Source organism: Cupressus sempervirens, chromosome 3, assembly GCF_028749045.1.
Source record: "Cupressus sempervirens isolate cs-2001-9-10 chromosome 3, ASM2874904v1, whole genome shotgun sequence".
Lineage (NCBI taxonomy): Eukaryota > Viridiplantae > Streptophyta > Pinopsida > Cupressales > Cupressaceae > Cupressus > Cupressus sempervirens.
The window spans coordinates 339200904-339219344 of record NC_143120.1 but is presented as its reverse complement, the minus strand read 5'-3'; the positions used below and the strand labels follow the sequence as shown (position 1 = coordinate 339219344).

At 36.5% G+C, this 18441-nt stretch overlaps 1 protein-coding gene across 1 annotated transcript in view; it reads left to right on the top strand.

The window, feature by feature from the left end:
- Nucleotides 1–18441, top strand: part of LOC149566376 (uncharacterized) — a 261740-nt gene that overhangs the window by 118190 nt on the left and 125109 nt on the right. The window contains exon 13 of the mRNA XM_089819749.1: nt 17756–17812. Coding sequence (XP_089675875.1) covers nt 17756–17812 — 57 coding nt within the window. The remainder of the gene's footprint in view (nt 1–17755; nt 17813–18441) is intronic.

The following is an 18441-nucleotide window of genomic DNA, read 5'->3' as shown; positions in this document are numbered from 1 at the left end:
TTTAATTCTGATTCATTGCATTGTATTTCTGGCTAATCAAGCTAACAATGATCTTGACCAGGAAGCAGTGGTTTTGCAATTCTATAGAAAGTAGGAATATCATGGTATTTCAATTCTTGCAAGGAAAGCATAATAGAAGAGAGTGAGACAAGAAATAAGCTTTACATTGTAATTCTCAAAATTGTAATCTTGGTTAAAATGCCAAATTCATGAAATTGGGTAAATAGCAGAACACCCCTATAGCTGAACTTTTTGTAAATATTTCTTTGTGAACGAAAGTCCCTAGACTAGATTGGAGGTTTTCTTTACTCTGTTTTTTTCCTACAAGTGCTCATTTTGAATGGAGACAATGTAAAAATTATTGATTATTAATAAAATATTATGGCTTAGGCCTTTTACCATTGAAAAAAAAAAAAAAATTCTATAATAAATAACTCTTTAATATATAAAATAAAATAAATGTTTTTTGTATTATATATAAGGAGATCGCCAAAAAAAAATAGTTACATCGCAGTGAACAAAATTAGAGGCAGCTGCTCATATCAAGAGTATTAGAGTAAATGAAAGTCCTATACAAAGTATGTATAAACAGAATGACAAGTGTAAGATAACATCATGGGTGTCCACCCATGCAGTCCAATCCATAGAGCTCTTCATCCAAACAATGCTTTTGTTCTCCTGGAACTGTGCAAGTATGAGGATTTTGTCATCTGTGGTGTTTTTGTTCTTTTTAACCTCCAAGTTCAACTTCTTTAGTGTCTTCTCGAACATCCAGAGATTGTCCATATGTCTCCTCCATTCGTAGCCATCCTTCCCTTCAAAGATGAATGAAGTGATATACCCAGTCTTTAGGAATCTTTTATGCTTTTCTTTCTCAACCAGCATTGTGATGTGAACCGAGAGAAGATTTTAAATTATGTGAGTTTTCTAAAAAAACTCAGTAAGAACTTTGGGATTGTTCTCATACCTTTCTTCGTTCCTGCATTTCCAAATCTGCCATAAATATTAGAGAGAATATTCCGAAACAGATTAGTATCTTTTTTCAGACAATCAATACATCCAGTAATGATTTCAAAAATATAAATAATTTTAGGTAAAGTAATGCCAAACATAAGCCATATTTCCTTAGCAAAAATACAGTCAGAGAAAATGTGTCTACTAGATTCAGGAAGTCTGCAAAGGTTACATTAATCAGTCACATAAGTATCTTTCTTAATCGGGAGTTTGTCAAGAAACAACAACCATTTAAAGCATTTGATCTTAGGATCAATAGGGCTTGTCTATAATTGACCAAAGTATTTCTTTTGAGAGCTGATCTCAAGGTTAGAGTACCAAATAGAATTGACATGATTAATGATGACATCATTATACCCAAACACGCTATAAATATTTTTAGCTTTGATTTTGGATATAATGGTCCCATCCGGCCATCTACGTTTTATAAATCTACGAGAGTCAACATGGCATGTAGTGGGTAAATCCTTGGAAGCTTTTATAATCATATTATAAGTTTTCTTTTGGGAGGCCGGGATAGTCTATTTGTTTAAAAGATCATCCTAGCTGATGATCCTGTCATGTTCAAAGAGGTCAGCCAATTGAGTAATGCCCTTGTTGCACCAATATCTGGCAGAGCACCCTTGTGAGAGAGCAAGTGGCTTGCCAGATAAGTGCAGGTTCCACCAACTGGACCTTTCTCCATAGAGCTGATCATGATCACAGAAGTCCCTGTTAGAAATAAAATTTCTAACATGATTCTAGGCTTTCCAAATGGATCTAAAGATAGTGGATCCTTGAACAACAATAGGGAAGTTGCCAATAATAAGATCACTAAAAGGCAGATTCTTCCAAGACAGCCTTTTTAGTGTAACCCCTTTAAATATTACTCCTAACAAGGATCTTCCAAGGATCATTACCAGCCATAGAGTGGAAGATCCACTTGGCGGCAAGGGCAATCCCTTGAATTTTTAGGTCTTTCAATCCCAAGCTTATCCGTGTGGCACCAATCCCATTTAACAGCATGAAGTTTTTAATTTCCCTTACCATCATACCATAATTTTTTTTTTGATGGCCTTTTGAATTTCCAAAATCTAGTAATTATTGAACATCTAGGCAGAGGAGTATTAAATATTGTAAGAAAACAATTTTTTTAATAGATCTGCACTCTGCCAGCCAAGGATAACGATCTATTGTGCCACTTATTCAAATATTTATTAATCTTCTTCTTAACCCAGAGCCACATATCTTTTAAGGAGGGCTCAATAGAGAAAGGGATGCCAAGGTTTATGATGATTTTATGAGGGCCTCCCCATTGAAAATCATATTTATTGAACTAGGCAGGTGGCTGCTCTTCCCATCCAAGACATATGGATTTGGAGTGGGATAATTGAGCACCATGAATAGAAAATGAAAATTGAGTTTATTTTGCAAGGCTTCGAAGTTATCATCGGTGGCTTCAAAGAAAATAGTGGTATCATCAGCAAATTGGCAATTTATAAGCTCATCATTACTAGGGAGAGAGATGCCTCTGACAATAGGGGAGATTGAGTTGTCTCTTAGAATATAGTAAAGGGTATCAGTAGCAATGACAGAAAGAGCAGGGGCCAAGGGGCAACCTTGCCTGATGGATCTATTGAGAGGGAAGGTGTCAGAGAGGGATCCAATAATATCAACTTGGGCATAAGCATCATTGAGCAACATCTTAACCAAATTGTAGAAAGTACTAGGAAATCCAAAGGCCTCAAGCATCATGGAGATACAACTCCATTCCATTCTGTCATAGGCCTTCTCAAAATCCAAGAGAAACATGGCAGCATTCTGTTGAGAGGATTTGGCCCAGTTTAGGGCTTCCCAGCTGGTAATTGGATTTTCAAGGATACATCTACCTTTAGTAAAACCAGTTTGAGTAGGGCAAACAAATTTGGGCAGGATATTCTCAAGTCTAACAGCCAAGATCTTGGCAAATTTTTTATATGAAACATTAAGAAGAGTTATAGGTCTGCAAATTTTAATAAGAGCCTTGACCCCTCCTTAGGAATCAGCTTAAGGATTCCCCTGTTGATGGAGCTACCCAAAGAACCATTAGTTAAAGCTTCCACATAAATATCATGGAGATCATTGCATATCCAACTACTATTGGGCTTGTAAAATTCTACAGGGAGACCATGAAGTCTAGGGGCCTTGTCATCTTCAAGGGAGTTTATGGCTTCTTAAATTTCCTCCAAAGAAATTTCTCTACTTAGAAGCTCAACATCCATAGTGGAAATCCTATTAGGGAAAAGAGAATTGCAACGGTTTCTAAAGTTATTGGCCTCCTCTGAATCCTCAGAGGTAAAGAGATTTTTGTAGTAATTAGCAAAGGCATTTTTAATGTTGTCAAGGTCAGTCATTTCTTGATTATCAACAATAATTCTGTCTATAGTTTCATTAGAATGTTTTTGTTTGATGAGATTGAAGAACTCAAATCCTCGATCACCAAATTGTAGCCTGTGTGCACGAGATCTAATTGCTGTCTACGAGCTTCTTTCGCTTTAACAACCTGAGAGATGAGATCATAATCCAAAGGGTTGGTTTGAATGTTAGATTTAGCATCCTGAAGGTTAGAATTGAGCTTCTTTTTAGTGAACCTAAAGTCTTTGGCCCTTTTTTAGCCAATGGTCCTTAGTAGATTCTGCCAAGCGAGAATGTTCACATTCCATCTATCAAATTGAGATTTGGTAGGAAGGTTATTTTTGTTAATGATCCTAATAAGACGAATGGCAACAAGCATGTCTTCGTCCTTGAGAAGACTAGTGTTGAGGATGAACTTAGGATTGGATGGTTTGTTGTGAGTAGGGGAACTATTAAAGTTGACATTGATAGAGATAGGATGGTGATTGTTGAGGGATGTAGGGGTAACACGAACAAAATTGCCCAGATTGTCAGGTAAAACATAAAAGAAGTTTTTGTTAGCATAGAACCGGTTTAATCTAGAGTGAATCCTAGAAGAGCCCTTTTGAAAACTGCACCAAGTATGCCATAACCAGGATTGGTAGCTTTATTCCTAATCAAGGGATCAAATAGATTTTTACCATTTTTCATTCTATTCCATTGAGTGATTTTGACGTCCCTCTAAGTGAAGGTTAGACCACCAACCTTATCCTCCTGGGATTCGACCATGTTGAAATCTCCGCCTATAAACTAAGGTATGTTAGGGAGAGAAACCAACCAAGCCCCAAGGACTGCTCTCTCCCTATAATCATTCGAAGCATATATATAGAAAATATGAAGTTGATGGTGATCCACAAGGCTCTGTTACAAGGGGAGCTCCCTTTACTAGAGATATAAGACTCCCATTTCGGGTTAATCAATAAAGAAACACCACCCTTGCCTCTAGGGTGATCAGTATACAATTTGACAAAATCTTTCCAAATATAGTTAAGGTTGGAATCAAGCATGAATCCAATCAATTTTAGCTCTTGCAACATTAGGAAGTCAATGGGTTTACAGGTGTCTAAATAACGCTTGACAATAAATTTCCTATTAGGGGATTCAAGCCCCCTAATGTTCCATGAGATGCAATTCATGAGGAAACAAATGGGGGGAGGGCGAGGAACAATGGTTTGTTGACCTCCCAAGCGAAGCCAAGTCCATAGAGGAGCTATCTCCATGTTTGTTCCCGAAGTTCTTATTCTTAGAACCCACTGGTCCCCCTCCATTTAGAAATGGGGAAATTGCTCTTGAAATTAGGATATTCATCATCAAAGATAATAGGGGAAATGTTATCCATATCCATGGATTGCTTGGAGTGGAAATTAATCGATTTAGCTGGGATAACTTCAAGCACATAATCATCACTGATTTCTCTGAATATTTGAGGAGGGATACAATGAGGAGGATTCCCTTCAGTGTTGCCGTCAGAGGGATCTTTGTTAACTAGTAAAGGAAGAGGTGTACTAATTTGGGAGGCTTGAGATTGTGTCAAGTCGAGTATGACTATATTGGAAGCTGACAAAAGGTTAGTAGGTTGGGTGCACACGATAGATGTATTATCTTGTTTATTAGTCCGTTTTCAATGCTTATTGGGTTTTTTTGTCACAGTTTGAAATTCGTCAGATTGGGTTATATTCTCAATAGACAAAATGTTGGCCGAATTTAGGGCGGGAGATGGAAATTCAAGACTGGATGGGGAGGTAGTGGTCATAACAGGAATGGGGTTAGTTTGTTTAGCCACGTGAGAGGTTTTGTTGACAGAGGTTTCTAATAAATGGTTAATCATATCAGTGGAATTTGGAGGAGAGGACTTGACCGGTTGAGGTTTTTTCTTAATAAAGGGGTAATCCTTTCTCAGATGCCTCGCTCTTCTGCACAGAAAACAATTGTTAAGGCCCTCAAGAATTTCAATAGGGCAAGAATATTTATTGTCTGGGATGTCAATGTTAATATTGTCTGGAATTTCTTTACCAAGATTTAATGAAATAAGAACCCTAGCATCCATATGTGGAACCAACCTAATAGTGTTGTCCATTCAGATGACCTTACTAAGTGGCTCTAGTAATTGGGGAAGAAAACACCATAACAATGGCGAGCTCTATTTAACTAAAATCCACTATGGGGCTGAGAGGGAAAGAAACTCTTCACGAATGGCCTCAGGGGACTAGTCCAAGGCGTGGAAGGAGGTGTTCTTGACGGAACAATATTGCTTTTCTAAAACCGCAGCCTAAGATTCATCATTAGTAAAGAAAATAGCAAACAATCTTTTTTGTATTTACCTGCAAAATGAAACTCAAGTTTCAAGTTCCAGTAGTTATGGAACCAATCATCCAAGAATTTCCTTGGAGGGCATTTATCTATTTCAACAACAGAGAAAAGAATAGTAGAGTTGCTTAGCCTATTCTTTTCCTTCACAATTTCTATAAGAATTTTAGGTTTCAGAGCAATGGAGAAAGATGAAGGAACATTCCCATCATTATTCTTACCATATTCAGAGGATCAATGGGTGTTTGACAAATTAAACCTAGTAGAAGCGTCAATGGAAGCACTCGAGTTAGCAACGACTTCTTTCCTGCGACCATTACTACGACCATTCCTGCGCTCGCGATCTATGATCATGGCCGCTGCTAGACCTCTTGTGATCGCTGTTGCCCTCCCTCTCTCTTTTTTGTGCTTCTTGTGGCCCTCCCTATTCTCTTTTGCCTGTTCGTACTGTGGTTGTCGTGTTTCCTGCCATGGCCGAGTTTCAGTTTCAGTTTCATTTACAGGTGTTTCAGTCGGACTTTTTGATTGCGGGTTGTTGTGTCTCTTGCTGTGGATGACTTTCATTTCCGAGCTTCATTTGTGACGACTATCACAGACGGGACTGTTGAATGCTGGTTTTGTGATTTTTCTCCATTTCTCCTTCCTTAGCCAGTGGTTGCCGTGCCTCCTTCCGTTGCCACTGTTTGTTGTGCCTCCTGTTGGTGGGTTTTCGTTCCTTGTGTTTGCTGTGACTCCAGTTGGCCTTAAGGTTTTCTTACGACTCCAAACCCTGGTTTATACTGGTGGTTACAATGACTATAGGCGATAACTTCTCTCAAAATCAAACCATCACATACTAGTGTTTATGCGATCGTGTTTTCAAGCTGGTAAATGATAACATCTTGTTGAAAGAATGAGTGTCTGAATTGACAGTAGAAATTTCAAACCTCAAACAATCCACGGAATCAAACACCTTGAATATTCAACATTTTTTAGATACTTTTATCTCTGAAACAGTAGGGTTAAAATCCAACATAGAGGCTATCATTGAATAGCTGGATGGGCTAGACAAAATCAAAGAACAACAGATCGAAATAGCAACAGTACACTCTTCTTTGATTGTAGAAATTGAACAGAAGGTGAAATCATGGGCTTCGCTTTGCACCAATACATATACTACTACCCCAAGGCTGAGTATACACAAGATTGTCCAAGGTAAGATTGATGACAAGCAAGTGCAGTGTGCACGTGAGCTCAACTTGCATGTTCGTGGTCTTACACCCACTTTCGACCTTGTTGCTGTTGGACATTCCTTTCTCTCTGATCAACTTGGTATCTTGGATATTACTTTGGATAGATGTTGGTTTGGTACGGGGGACATCCTTTTCATCAGATTCTTCTCTTTTCTAGATAGGCTTCGTGCCCTTAGAGCGAAGAGAAAGTTGTTTTCTCTCCCCTGTAAAATTTATCTGGATGAAGATCTTACTAAGGCATAGGTTACAGAACTCAAACATGCTCAGAGAATTGTGGCAGATGCCAGGCGTGCTAGGAAATGCGCTGTTATTAAGAATCTTAGAGCACTGGTTCATGATTCTCCTCCTACTAGTTGGGTAGAGAGGACAACCTCCAAACTGACATGATGGTCCCGACAATAGTCTAACAAGAGGAAGTCCCCTTCTCTTCTTGTCAATTGTTGGAATGGTAATGGCTCTTTATGGTCATTACTCGGTCTTTTTCAGGATGCGGTAGGGTCCTCAGATATTTTGGCTGTTACTAAGACTCACGAGAGCCCCATGCACCCTCTTCCAGGTTATCCTGGTTATCAGAGGCTGCCAGTTTGCAAAGATGAGGTCCAGACATTTGGTGGCGTTCGTGGGTTTAGGGGTGCTGGTTGCTTGGTTCATGATGATATTTTTAGTTTCACTTCAGTTGTTCACTCTGACACCTATGCCAGATTTATGTGGGTCCGGATTGGTCAGTGGAAATACTGACACAAAGATATTTTTATTGCTGTTTGTTATTTTCCTTCGACCTCCTCTCCTTATGCCATTCATGACCTGGAGAATGGATATCCTTTTTGTGACCTCCAGGATAGCATTTCACAATGTGAGGCTTTGGGTGATATTATTATTCTTGGAGACTTCAATGCTTGAACCAGGGATCTTCAGACTCCTTTGCATGATCGTGGTTCTGATTCGAACTGCACTTTTGAGTTAGACCTGACTAGTATGGGCCTGCAACGTACCTCAGAGGATGTTCTTGGACCGCTCTTAGGTTATGGCCGTCACCTCTTCCAGCTCTATGAGTCTTCTAGGTTGTTGATCCTGAACGGTTTATCCTTCCTTCCTGGATCAGACCTCTTTACCTATTGGCCGCACTGTGGTGGTGCGAGTGTTGTTGACTATGCCATTTCTTCTCATTCCTTCATTTCTTCCATTCATTGTTTCACCATTTCGCGTCTCCCCTTGGCTGATCATGCTCTTCTTAACATTTCTATTTGCATTTCACCCCAACCGTCGCACTCCTTTCAGTCTTCTTGTTGTCCGACTGATACCGTCTCCTTTCCTACTCGCTTTCATTACCTTGAGAGTGATGATGAGCTTTTTACTTACCACCTTAGTGTTGAAGTATAGCATCAGTTGAAGTGATGTACTCATTACATCGAGTATTTGTATTCATGATTTATATGAACATTGTTTAATGTCTCATATTATTGATAAGAATGAATATATGTATGTATGTCTATGACTTACATAAGCTACGGGACATGACTTTGTCGTAGCCTTTGTTGGAGCTACCTCATTAATGATTCATATTTATATAAAATCCAAATCTGCATTTGGAAATCATCAGTTAGAATGGCAATGAAAATACATTTGCAGAAACGATCCTAGTTACTTTAACATGGTATCAGAGCCATGCTGCAAATGTAGAAAAGGAGATGAAAATGACAGATTATTTTTCTGGGAAGCTTTAAGAAAAATATTTAGGAAGAAAATCAATAATATTGGAATGAAATAAAACAGGAAGGATGATGCAATAGAAGTGGCAAGTGAAATAGTCAGCACAATAGCCAGGGAGTGGCAGGCTGTGGGTAACATTATTCTCTTAGCTGTGGAGGCAAATTTATTCTCAGGGGACGATGCATTTTCCTAAGACAAGTATCTCTTATCCACGTGAATAAGAGCCCAATAAACATAAATAAGAGGCTTTCAATAATATTTAAATATTATGCAGCAATAGTTTGAAGTCAGTAAATAGGAGAAGACGATGCATACCAAGAAAATCGTCAATATATTATCTTCAAAATTGGGATGAATATGTATAATGATGTTCGTACAAGCCAAGAACGATGGAATTGTTACTGCGAACAAAAGGGACATTGAACTTGGGACTTCTTTCTTGTAAAGCAATTTTGAAACACCGTGTTTAACAATAGACTTGCCAAAAGAACATGACAAGAAACCTTATCTACAAGCAGTGACTTAATTGAGGAAGCTTCCATGTGCTGTTAGGATTTAGTTAAAAATCATCTTCAGATTAGAATCGCACAATGTTACATATACGTGAATGGGCAAGTATGGATAATAGCAATGACACATAGTTACAATCAAACAATATACAATGAAGATGTTTTAATAGCTGCAGATAATATCTAAGAGTTTTAACATCACAATGTTTTAACATACCTAAGAGTTTATTATAGCTTATGGGAAAACAGTTGTATAGAACCTATCCTGAGAAGTCTGTGATGGTGATATGGCCTTCGTACTTACCCTGTGGGCAAGGCATTGATACTTATTTTGTAATTTCTTTGGTTAATTAGAGATCAGCTGAGACTGTTCTGGAGAGAAAAGGTTTAACAGTATTCAGAAGAGGATGATGAGCCATGGTCAAGCACTTGGAGGATATTGTACTTTTGACTAACTGAGAACAAATGACTATTGAGACACAATAAAACAAATCAGAGCTCTTCTAATTAGAGGGTGGTGAGCAGAGTTGAAACCACGATCCAACATGGCTCCCACTAAGTGAAATTCTAAGCAAAGGGTGAAAACTTGGTACCTTGGAGGCAGATCAATAAATCTGGTGCAAACATGGACCGAGGAAATCTGATGCCTTCAAAAAAAAAAGGGCATATACTTATAAACTCAACAACATAATAGGCTGAAAGATAGCGTTAACAGCAATCACAAATTAAAGGTGTTATATATTCAAGACTCGGCAATGTTAAGCAAACTGGTCAAACACAATAAATGGAGCAGTAATATGTATGATGAATCTATTAAAATAAGAAGGCCTGATAAAACAAGATAAGACAAAGACTTGTAAGAAATATCGCGCAGTAATAGAATCATCCAGAGTATACAATGTTGGTCTCTTTAGAAGATGGTGACTCAGATTACATGTACTATGAAGATCTCTGTATTATAATTCATAAAGTCTGCAAATAAAGAGCGTGCCACAATATGGACAAGGAAGAAATATAAAACATCTGACCCATATTTAAAATTGAAATGTTCGTACATGGTCAAGAGATACGAACAAAGAGTATCCATAACAATTTCACATGCCAGGTTAGTATGGGGGACCCACTGCAAATCAAGTGGGAAGTAAACAAAGCTGATATAGTGTAACCACCGAGGTACATGTGGATGGAGAAAGGTAAAATCAGGTATCGTTATACTTGTTTGGTATTTGTCATTATATATAATTTAATTTAAAAACATAGCATTAATGTATTCATTTATGAATATATATGGAGGAAGAGATATATATATATATGTAATTAGTTAAAGGGGCATAATTGTTATTAGAATAATAACATTAATTTTGATTATTATCATTAAAATCATTCACTTTTTAATTTGTATATTATGGTGAGATAATGTAAACCTAAATATGTGATCTCTAGTAATGGATATATATATCTTTTGATTTCATATTCATTTTGATAAAAAATATATGTATATATGGAAACGAAGAAAATATATTAAAATTAAAAGTATTAAAGTGGATCAAGTATTGTCTCAAAGATATTATCCTTTTTATTACAAGAGATAATTATTTTTTGATTATTATATATTGAGAAATATCTTTCTTACTTATATTTCTATACATAAAAGCTATGTGCCTTGATCTTTTCCTTCGAGAATGTTATTGCAGGCAACTTTGAAAGAGAGGGAGTAGATAGATGATATGATTCAGTCAATCTTCGGTGATCTCGATCATATTGATTTAGAGGGAGTAAATAGTGTTGTGATAGAATTTTCAATGATGGATAAATTGTAACAGTAAAGAGGACTATAATTCATCAACTATGTGGACATACCCCTTGTGTACATGATATGAAAGTGCAAGTTGGAACTTAGAAAGAAGTTGTCAAATTTGATTTGATGTAAAATTGTTCAATGATATAAGAGTGGGAATCTTACATTGTGGGGGGGAATAATAGGCAATGTTTAATTCCCACTTGAACCATCCTTAGAAAAGGAGATATTCCATGACCCTTATGGGCAGATAAGTACCTGTATCTTTTACATTTATCTATTCATTTATTTTTAATTCTATACATACTATAAGGGTTATTTACTTTGATCTTTTCCTTTATGTTTGAGGATAGTCTTATAGGAAAAGAAGGTTGGTACTTCACATATGCTACCAAATATTGTGCAGACTAAATCTAATGATAGTAGTTCCAAAGACCCTGATGATTAAGATGGATAAACTGAGGCTCTTGAAGCAAACATCTTTGATGATTGAAATTATGAGATTCCTCTACATTAAGAGGGAGTATGACTCTTCTTCTAAGGCAACGCAAGAGCTTAGAAGATTTGATACTAAGAGGGAGTTTAGAAATACATGTGCGTGACTTCATGATATGATCGGCCTACTTTTATGTATATCATGAGAAAGTGATGAATTATCACTAGAGAATCAGACACTTGATTCAGAGTGAGTTCAACAGGCATCCTTGGGTGAAAAGAATTTTTGAGGAAGTAACTAGAGGACCTGACTTCCTAGGATTGATGTTTAGAGGGAGAAATTTTGAGATGCAATCCTTTGTGGATGATTTCTTCTCTATGAGAGAGAAGCATGAGGTGAAAAATCTGTGTACCACTCTCTGACTGGGTTCATGATGGTTAGTATTTTACTTATGATATGTAATGAAATTTGACGATCTTTCATTGACATATATAAGCAGAAGGTAACCATTATAAGATGACAATCTTGTAAATGGTAGACTTGTTATCATGGTTCTTTAGGTTGGATTTTCCCGGACACCATGATAATGAACAAACAGAAGGTAATTGTTTGTAAGGTGATGATCTTGCAAATGATAGGCCTGTTATCATGAACATCTCTAGATATTGCTTTGGGCAATTAGAGATCATGGATAATGAACTCATTTGTTACCATGGACATCTCTAGATATTGTTTCGAACAATTAGAGATCACGAGTAACGAATTTTATGTTATTACTATGGACATCTCTAGATATTACTTTGGGCAATTAGAGATCACAGATAACATATTCGTTATGATTACTCTAGATATTGTTTCGGACAATTAGAGATCATGATGTATGTTATGATAGTGCTCATAACATTGTGATTCTAGTTATTTGACAAGTCACTATTTCAGAGTGTTAAAGCCAGATAATATGTTGTATATAGATATCCTTGATTCTGATGTCTCATAGAATGTTTTTGTTACTTCTCCCTTGTTAAGAAGGAGTGTTGAAGTATAGCATCAGTCGAAGTGATATACTCATTACATTGAGTATTTGTATTCATGATTTATATGAACATTGTTTTATGTCTCATATTATTGATAAGAATATATATATACACACACACACACACTTATACTTCTCCATTGCTAAGAGGGAGTGTTGAAGTATAGCATCAGTTGAAGTGATATACTCATTACATTGAGTATTTGTAGTCATGATTTAAATAAACATTGTTTAATGTCTTGTATTACTGATAAGAATATATATATGTGTGTGTGTGTGTGTGTGTGTGTTTATGACTTACATAAGCTACGGGACATGACTTTGTTGTAGCCTTTGTTGGATTGATTTTTATTTAAGCTACCTCATTAATGATAAATTGTGCTTAAGTATCTTATATATATATATAATATATATATTATATATGTAATATAATATATAATATATATTATGCATTATATCTTATATATATAATATATATATGATATATGTAATATAATATGCATTATATATTAGTATATAATAATATAATAATATAATATTATATTACATATATGGTTAATATATTAATATTATATATATGTTAAAGATGAGTTATGCATATAGTTATTTATAATCTAAATGGTTATTAACTATAGAAACATGTCTCTTCATGTCTCTTGAAGAGACATGTCTCCTCCTCTCATATTTATATAAGATCCAAATCTGCATTTGGAAATCATCAATTACAATGGCAATGAAAATACATTTGCAGAAACGATCGTAGTTACTTTAACACTTAGGAGACTTCTGACACCTGCTAGTTTTAGTGAGTCACTTGTTGCCTCTGACATGTTTGATTCACTTGCCTTTGCCATCTCGGATTCTGCTCTTCTTTCTATTCCTCACCGTTCCCCTCCTGCTCTTAGAGCTAAGCATCAAAATACTTGTCCTATGAATAAATGGTTTGATATTGATTGCAAAGCTTTCCATTAGTCTGTTCGTGTCGTGCCTTTGAGACTTAGTATCCTGCCTTCACCATCTGCACCTTTCATACCTCCGTTTTCTTCGCCACAAGAAACGTTCTTTTGCCTCCTTTCAGTGCAGAACCCTTTGCTCCATGCTTATTTAGAATCCCCAGATCTTTTGGCGTACCCTTTTCCCTCGTTGGTCCCCCTTGACCTCAACTCTTGACTACCACTCTCTGACCTCCCATATTATTATGCTTTATGACATTCCTGGGCAGCCACCTCTTCACTCCACTCCACCTCCTTACTGCCATTTGTTCACCCACTCAAATATTATTGAGGCCATCAAATCTTTGAGATGCAGCAGATGAAGAGGGTTTCTAGGCAGAACTTTTCAAACATGGTGATTTGGTTCTTGGATTTTACCTTTCTACACTCTTTAATAGAGTGGTTTGCACTGGATTTCTTGAGTCCTGGTCTAGACATTTGGTTTACCCTATTCACAAGTCTGGGCTTGCTTTCGGTCCGGGTAACTATAGAACTATTACGATCGGACATACTTTTGTCAAACTTTATGCCATTGCTCTGAACACCATGTTATCTAGTGAGCTTGATAGAAGAGGCTATAGAGCTGAAGGTCAGGTTGGTTTTCGGGCAAACTATCAGACTATGGATCATGTTTTCACACTGTGGGCTATTATTGAGGAGGCTAGGCACCATCCTCAAAAGGTCTATTGTTGTTTTGTGGACTTCTGTAAGGCTTTCGATTTTGTTCCTAGGTTGGCCTCATTTCAGAGACTTCATGAGATTGGGATCTTAGATATGTTGTAGACTACTATTATGAGGCTTTATGAGAGGGTAACTAGTAGGCTCAGGACTCTGGAGGGCTTTTCGGTTCTAATTCAGAGCACCATTGGGGTGAAGCAGGGCTGTCCTCTTTCTCCTACACTGTTTGTTTTGTATATTGATGAGTTGGAGGATTTCCTTGTGAACTCCTCTCATCTAGGAGATGTGTTGTATTTTCATCAGGTTTTGATCTCCATTCTCCTTTTTCCTGATGATATGGTTCTCTTGGCCTTTTCTCTCGACAACTTGCAGAGACTCCTGGATGGTCTGGCTTTTTTTTGTGATCAATGGTAGCTTGTGGTCAATTTGTCTAAGATTCGGGTTATGGTCTTTAACAGTTTAAAGACCTCTCATCTTCATTTCTTCTTTCATGGTTAGGAGGTTGAGATTACTTCCTCTTCTATGTACCTCGGTGTGAAGCTCTTGAGGCCGTGCTTTAGCTTGAGGCCAGCTATTCAATCTAGAGTTAGTAAGGGCATGGGTTCCTTGGCTTTGCTGGAAAGGCAGTGCTTCAGGCATCATTTCTAGGATATTTTGTCCAAGTTGTCCCTTTTGGATTCCTTGGTTCGTTCGACAGTTCTCTATGGCTCGATGGTTTGGGGGCCTTCTCTTATTGCTTCTGATTGGGCTTCTATAGAGAGGGTTCAGACGTTGATGTTACGACGTATCATAAGATGTCATAGACTCACCCCTCACAGCATTGTCTTAGCTAAGTTTGGAGCCCATCCTCTTAAACTTGCCACCATTTTTGACTTAATTTGGTTTCTTCTTTAGCTTCGTGGTTTTATGTAGTCGGGTGTTGACCAACACAGATACTCTCATTTGGCATACTGTTCTGCTATTGAGATTTTGAGATCTGACACCTCTACTAGGTCTCGTTGTTGGTACGACTAGGCCACCTCTTTGTTGGGTTCAATTGGTATTGAGATAGATTGTCTTCCTCCTTACCAATTTTCACTTGATGCTCCTTCTCATCTTCTCCCCTCACATTAGGAGTTGAACAAGCATGTTAAACAAGATATTTACAGGCAATACATTACCACTACCTAGAGTAATCCCCTGGGAGGTCTGCAACCTAGGACGACCTTCTATGCTAGCATTTTCTTGAGATTCAGGATGGTATTATTGTTCGCCCTACTTATCTCTATTGGCGCTGGAATCATGCCTTACGACTTTCTTTAGGCTAATTCAGAGTTGGTTCTCATTGCCTCAGGGCTCGAACCAATCATCATATGGATCGGGCTGATCGGAGATGTTAATTATGTACTTTGGCAGAGGTTGAGACTGAGATCCACTTCATATTTCGATGTCCTCTTTACTATGAGATTAGAGGGAGATTTTTTTGCCTTTTCAGAGACTGTTCTTCTCTTTCGATGTTCTTCAGCTATATTGATTAGTGGTGTCTTGCACTTTATCTTCAAGAGGCCACCCATCTTCGAGTGATTACCTTGTAGTCTTTTATACCTTAGGGTCGTACTTTAGACCAGCTCATTATTGCCTTTTTCTCTCCCTTGTCTCCTCCGCGCGGTTTGAAAACGCCTTCCATTACTTCTCATTCCAGAACGGTTAGACATTGCACTAGTCTCTTTAGGCAACGACAATCCTACAACGGTTCTACACGACATTCTATGACTATGGATTGTTCACGGGTTTACCTCTCTATTATTGATTTCTTTGTAGCAAGGAAGGACCCTTAGTTCTTACCTTGTCTTCTTTCTTGTTTTGTTTCTTGCTTTTGTTTCTTCTTAGTCACTGTTTGGTGGTTCTACTTTGGCCGACTCTTTTGTTTGTATGCTCAGTCCCATAAACCTTGTTGGTTTTTCGTGGACTTTAATATTATTATCTTATCTTATCTTATTTGAGATTGTTTTTGGTCTAGCAAGAAGGGAGTTAATAGTATTAACAGTATGCTCCATGATGGGTTTGTCAAATGCCATTAGAGCCCTAGGAGGAGCCGAGGGGTCAATAGGAGGAACGGCCTTTGCCTTGCGATAGAGGGAGGAGGGGGAGGAAATGTTCATTTCATGCGTAATAAGGGAAGGAGCACGCCTGAAACCGCCGTCACTACCTGTTATCAGAAATAGAATTGACCTCGCTAGTAGAATTTCGCCAGTTTACCAAATTCCTAGGCAATACAAATTTAAAATATTGGTATGCCAAATAAAGTAAATCTTCTAATATATTCTATTAAATATATAAAATAAATATAGGCAAGAGCGCACAACACAACAGTAAATTGTGAGCCTCTTATTTGGGAGGTCATGGGTTTGAGGATACTCAAGATTAACAAATAATATTAATAATTAATCACAACACATAATAATAAATCTTGGCTTCGGCCTCTTACCCATAATAAAAATATAAAAAATAACTTTCAATTTCAATTTAAAATTAATGTAAAACTAAAATAGTTTTGAAATTACTTTCAAGTATATAAAATAATATATAATATATGTAAATAAAATGAATTTATTTAGTTTTCCTATAGAAAAAATGAATTTAATTAATTTTGAAGTAAAATACAGTTACAAGTTAAACTTTCTTAATATAAACTAAGAGATATTATCTAATTTTCAATCAAATTATCATATCCTTAATAGTGCAACAATCTAATTAAAGCGTTTCCTCATATTATATATATATATATATATATATATATATATATATATATATATATATATATATATATATATATATAGAAAGCGAATTCCTATTTCCAGTCAATCTGGGTAAATCAATTTATGGGAATGGTGAGGAACATAGTAGTTAAAACAATTCAATTTTCCTCTTAGTTGTATACGACGGGGAGAGATATAGCATTGTCGCATCTTTACATAGGTGATGAAAAAGCCATGAAATGCTTGTTCCAATTGAAACAAAAGAACAGTATACAGTCAATTGAAAACAGCTTGGAAAGGGAAAAGAAAATGGAATAAAAAATCTCACCGTCATTGGCATCTTATGTCTATTTTTCCTAGCACTGTTTCACTCTTTCAGGTGTAAGACAATGCCAGATTATCAAAAGAATCCGACGGAAGTCTTCCTAGGAATAAGCCTATCGGCTTAGTTATTTATTAGTGTTCATTGCATTGTTCAATTTTTGTGAAGCAATTGCTATATTACAATCCTTTGTTGAAGTTCTAGGACAACGCAATATAGTAAATGTAAGATTTAAATGTTGTATAGATCTTGGTTGAAAAGATTTTATGAATTGGATGTCATTAAATTCATCGTCATCAAATTCAATGCAATACTTGATTTATTGTTATTCTAATAATTAAGTAATTCAAAGTCCAATGTTAAGACTTATAGTCAAGGAATGATAGCTTGCTTCCTTTTTATCTCTGATATTATGTATTAGAGCTTACCATTTGTGCTTGAAAAGGTCTTGATAGTTTGCAAACAATATATTTACTGGAACTTTAAAAATGCTTATAGTAGTCGTCAGATTTTTTATTCAAATGTTTGAAGCTCATATTGCTTACCTCTTTGATATTATGACATTCTTTTGTAGGACTTCTTTGATATTTGGCCTCACAAATTCCAGTCTATAACAAATGGTGTCACTCAGGTAAGCCAGTTCTCTGTTGTTATGTTCCAGTTTGTCTTTTGATTCTCAGTACAAGTCTTCACTGAGTTGAGGCACAACTCAGTCTGTAGCATCCTTCTTGCTGTGTAGATGTTGCATTTATTCGCAAGGTTTTAATAAGAATGCCAAAAAAGTTGCCTTCAATTTTAAATTTACATATTTTGTTTATTTGTTTTCTCAGAGTACGGTTAATGGTAACTTAAGTTTGCATACCCAACCTCAAAGAAAAGAGCTGAATAAAAACACTATCAAGTGATGCCATGTCAGTTTCTTATGTTCTTTTATCTTTTCTCATAGTTCATCATGTGGCTTGGTGATGTTGGAGAATATGTTGGTTTCATATTAGTTCATGGATCAATTCTCTGTGTCAGCTTCTAGTGTGTTTTATCCCTTGCATCTGAGGATGGATTCTTTGATCTTTTTACTAGTGCTTATATCTTAAAACTGTGTAAAAGTCTAAACTATTTCAAAGTTAATTAGTCTTATGTATTCTCCATTTCCTTACGAATTGCCTTCCACAGAGATTGATGTTTGTTGTAGTGTTCTTTTTGTTTGAAACTCATTTCTTTTTTGCTGGAATTTTTCTATTCAATTTATTTATTCCAACCTTA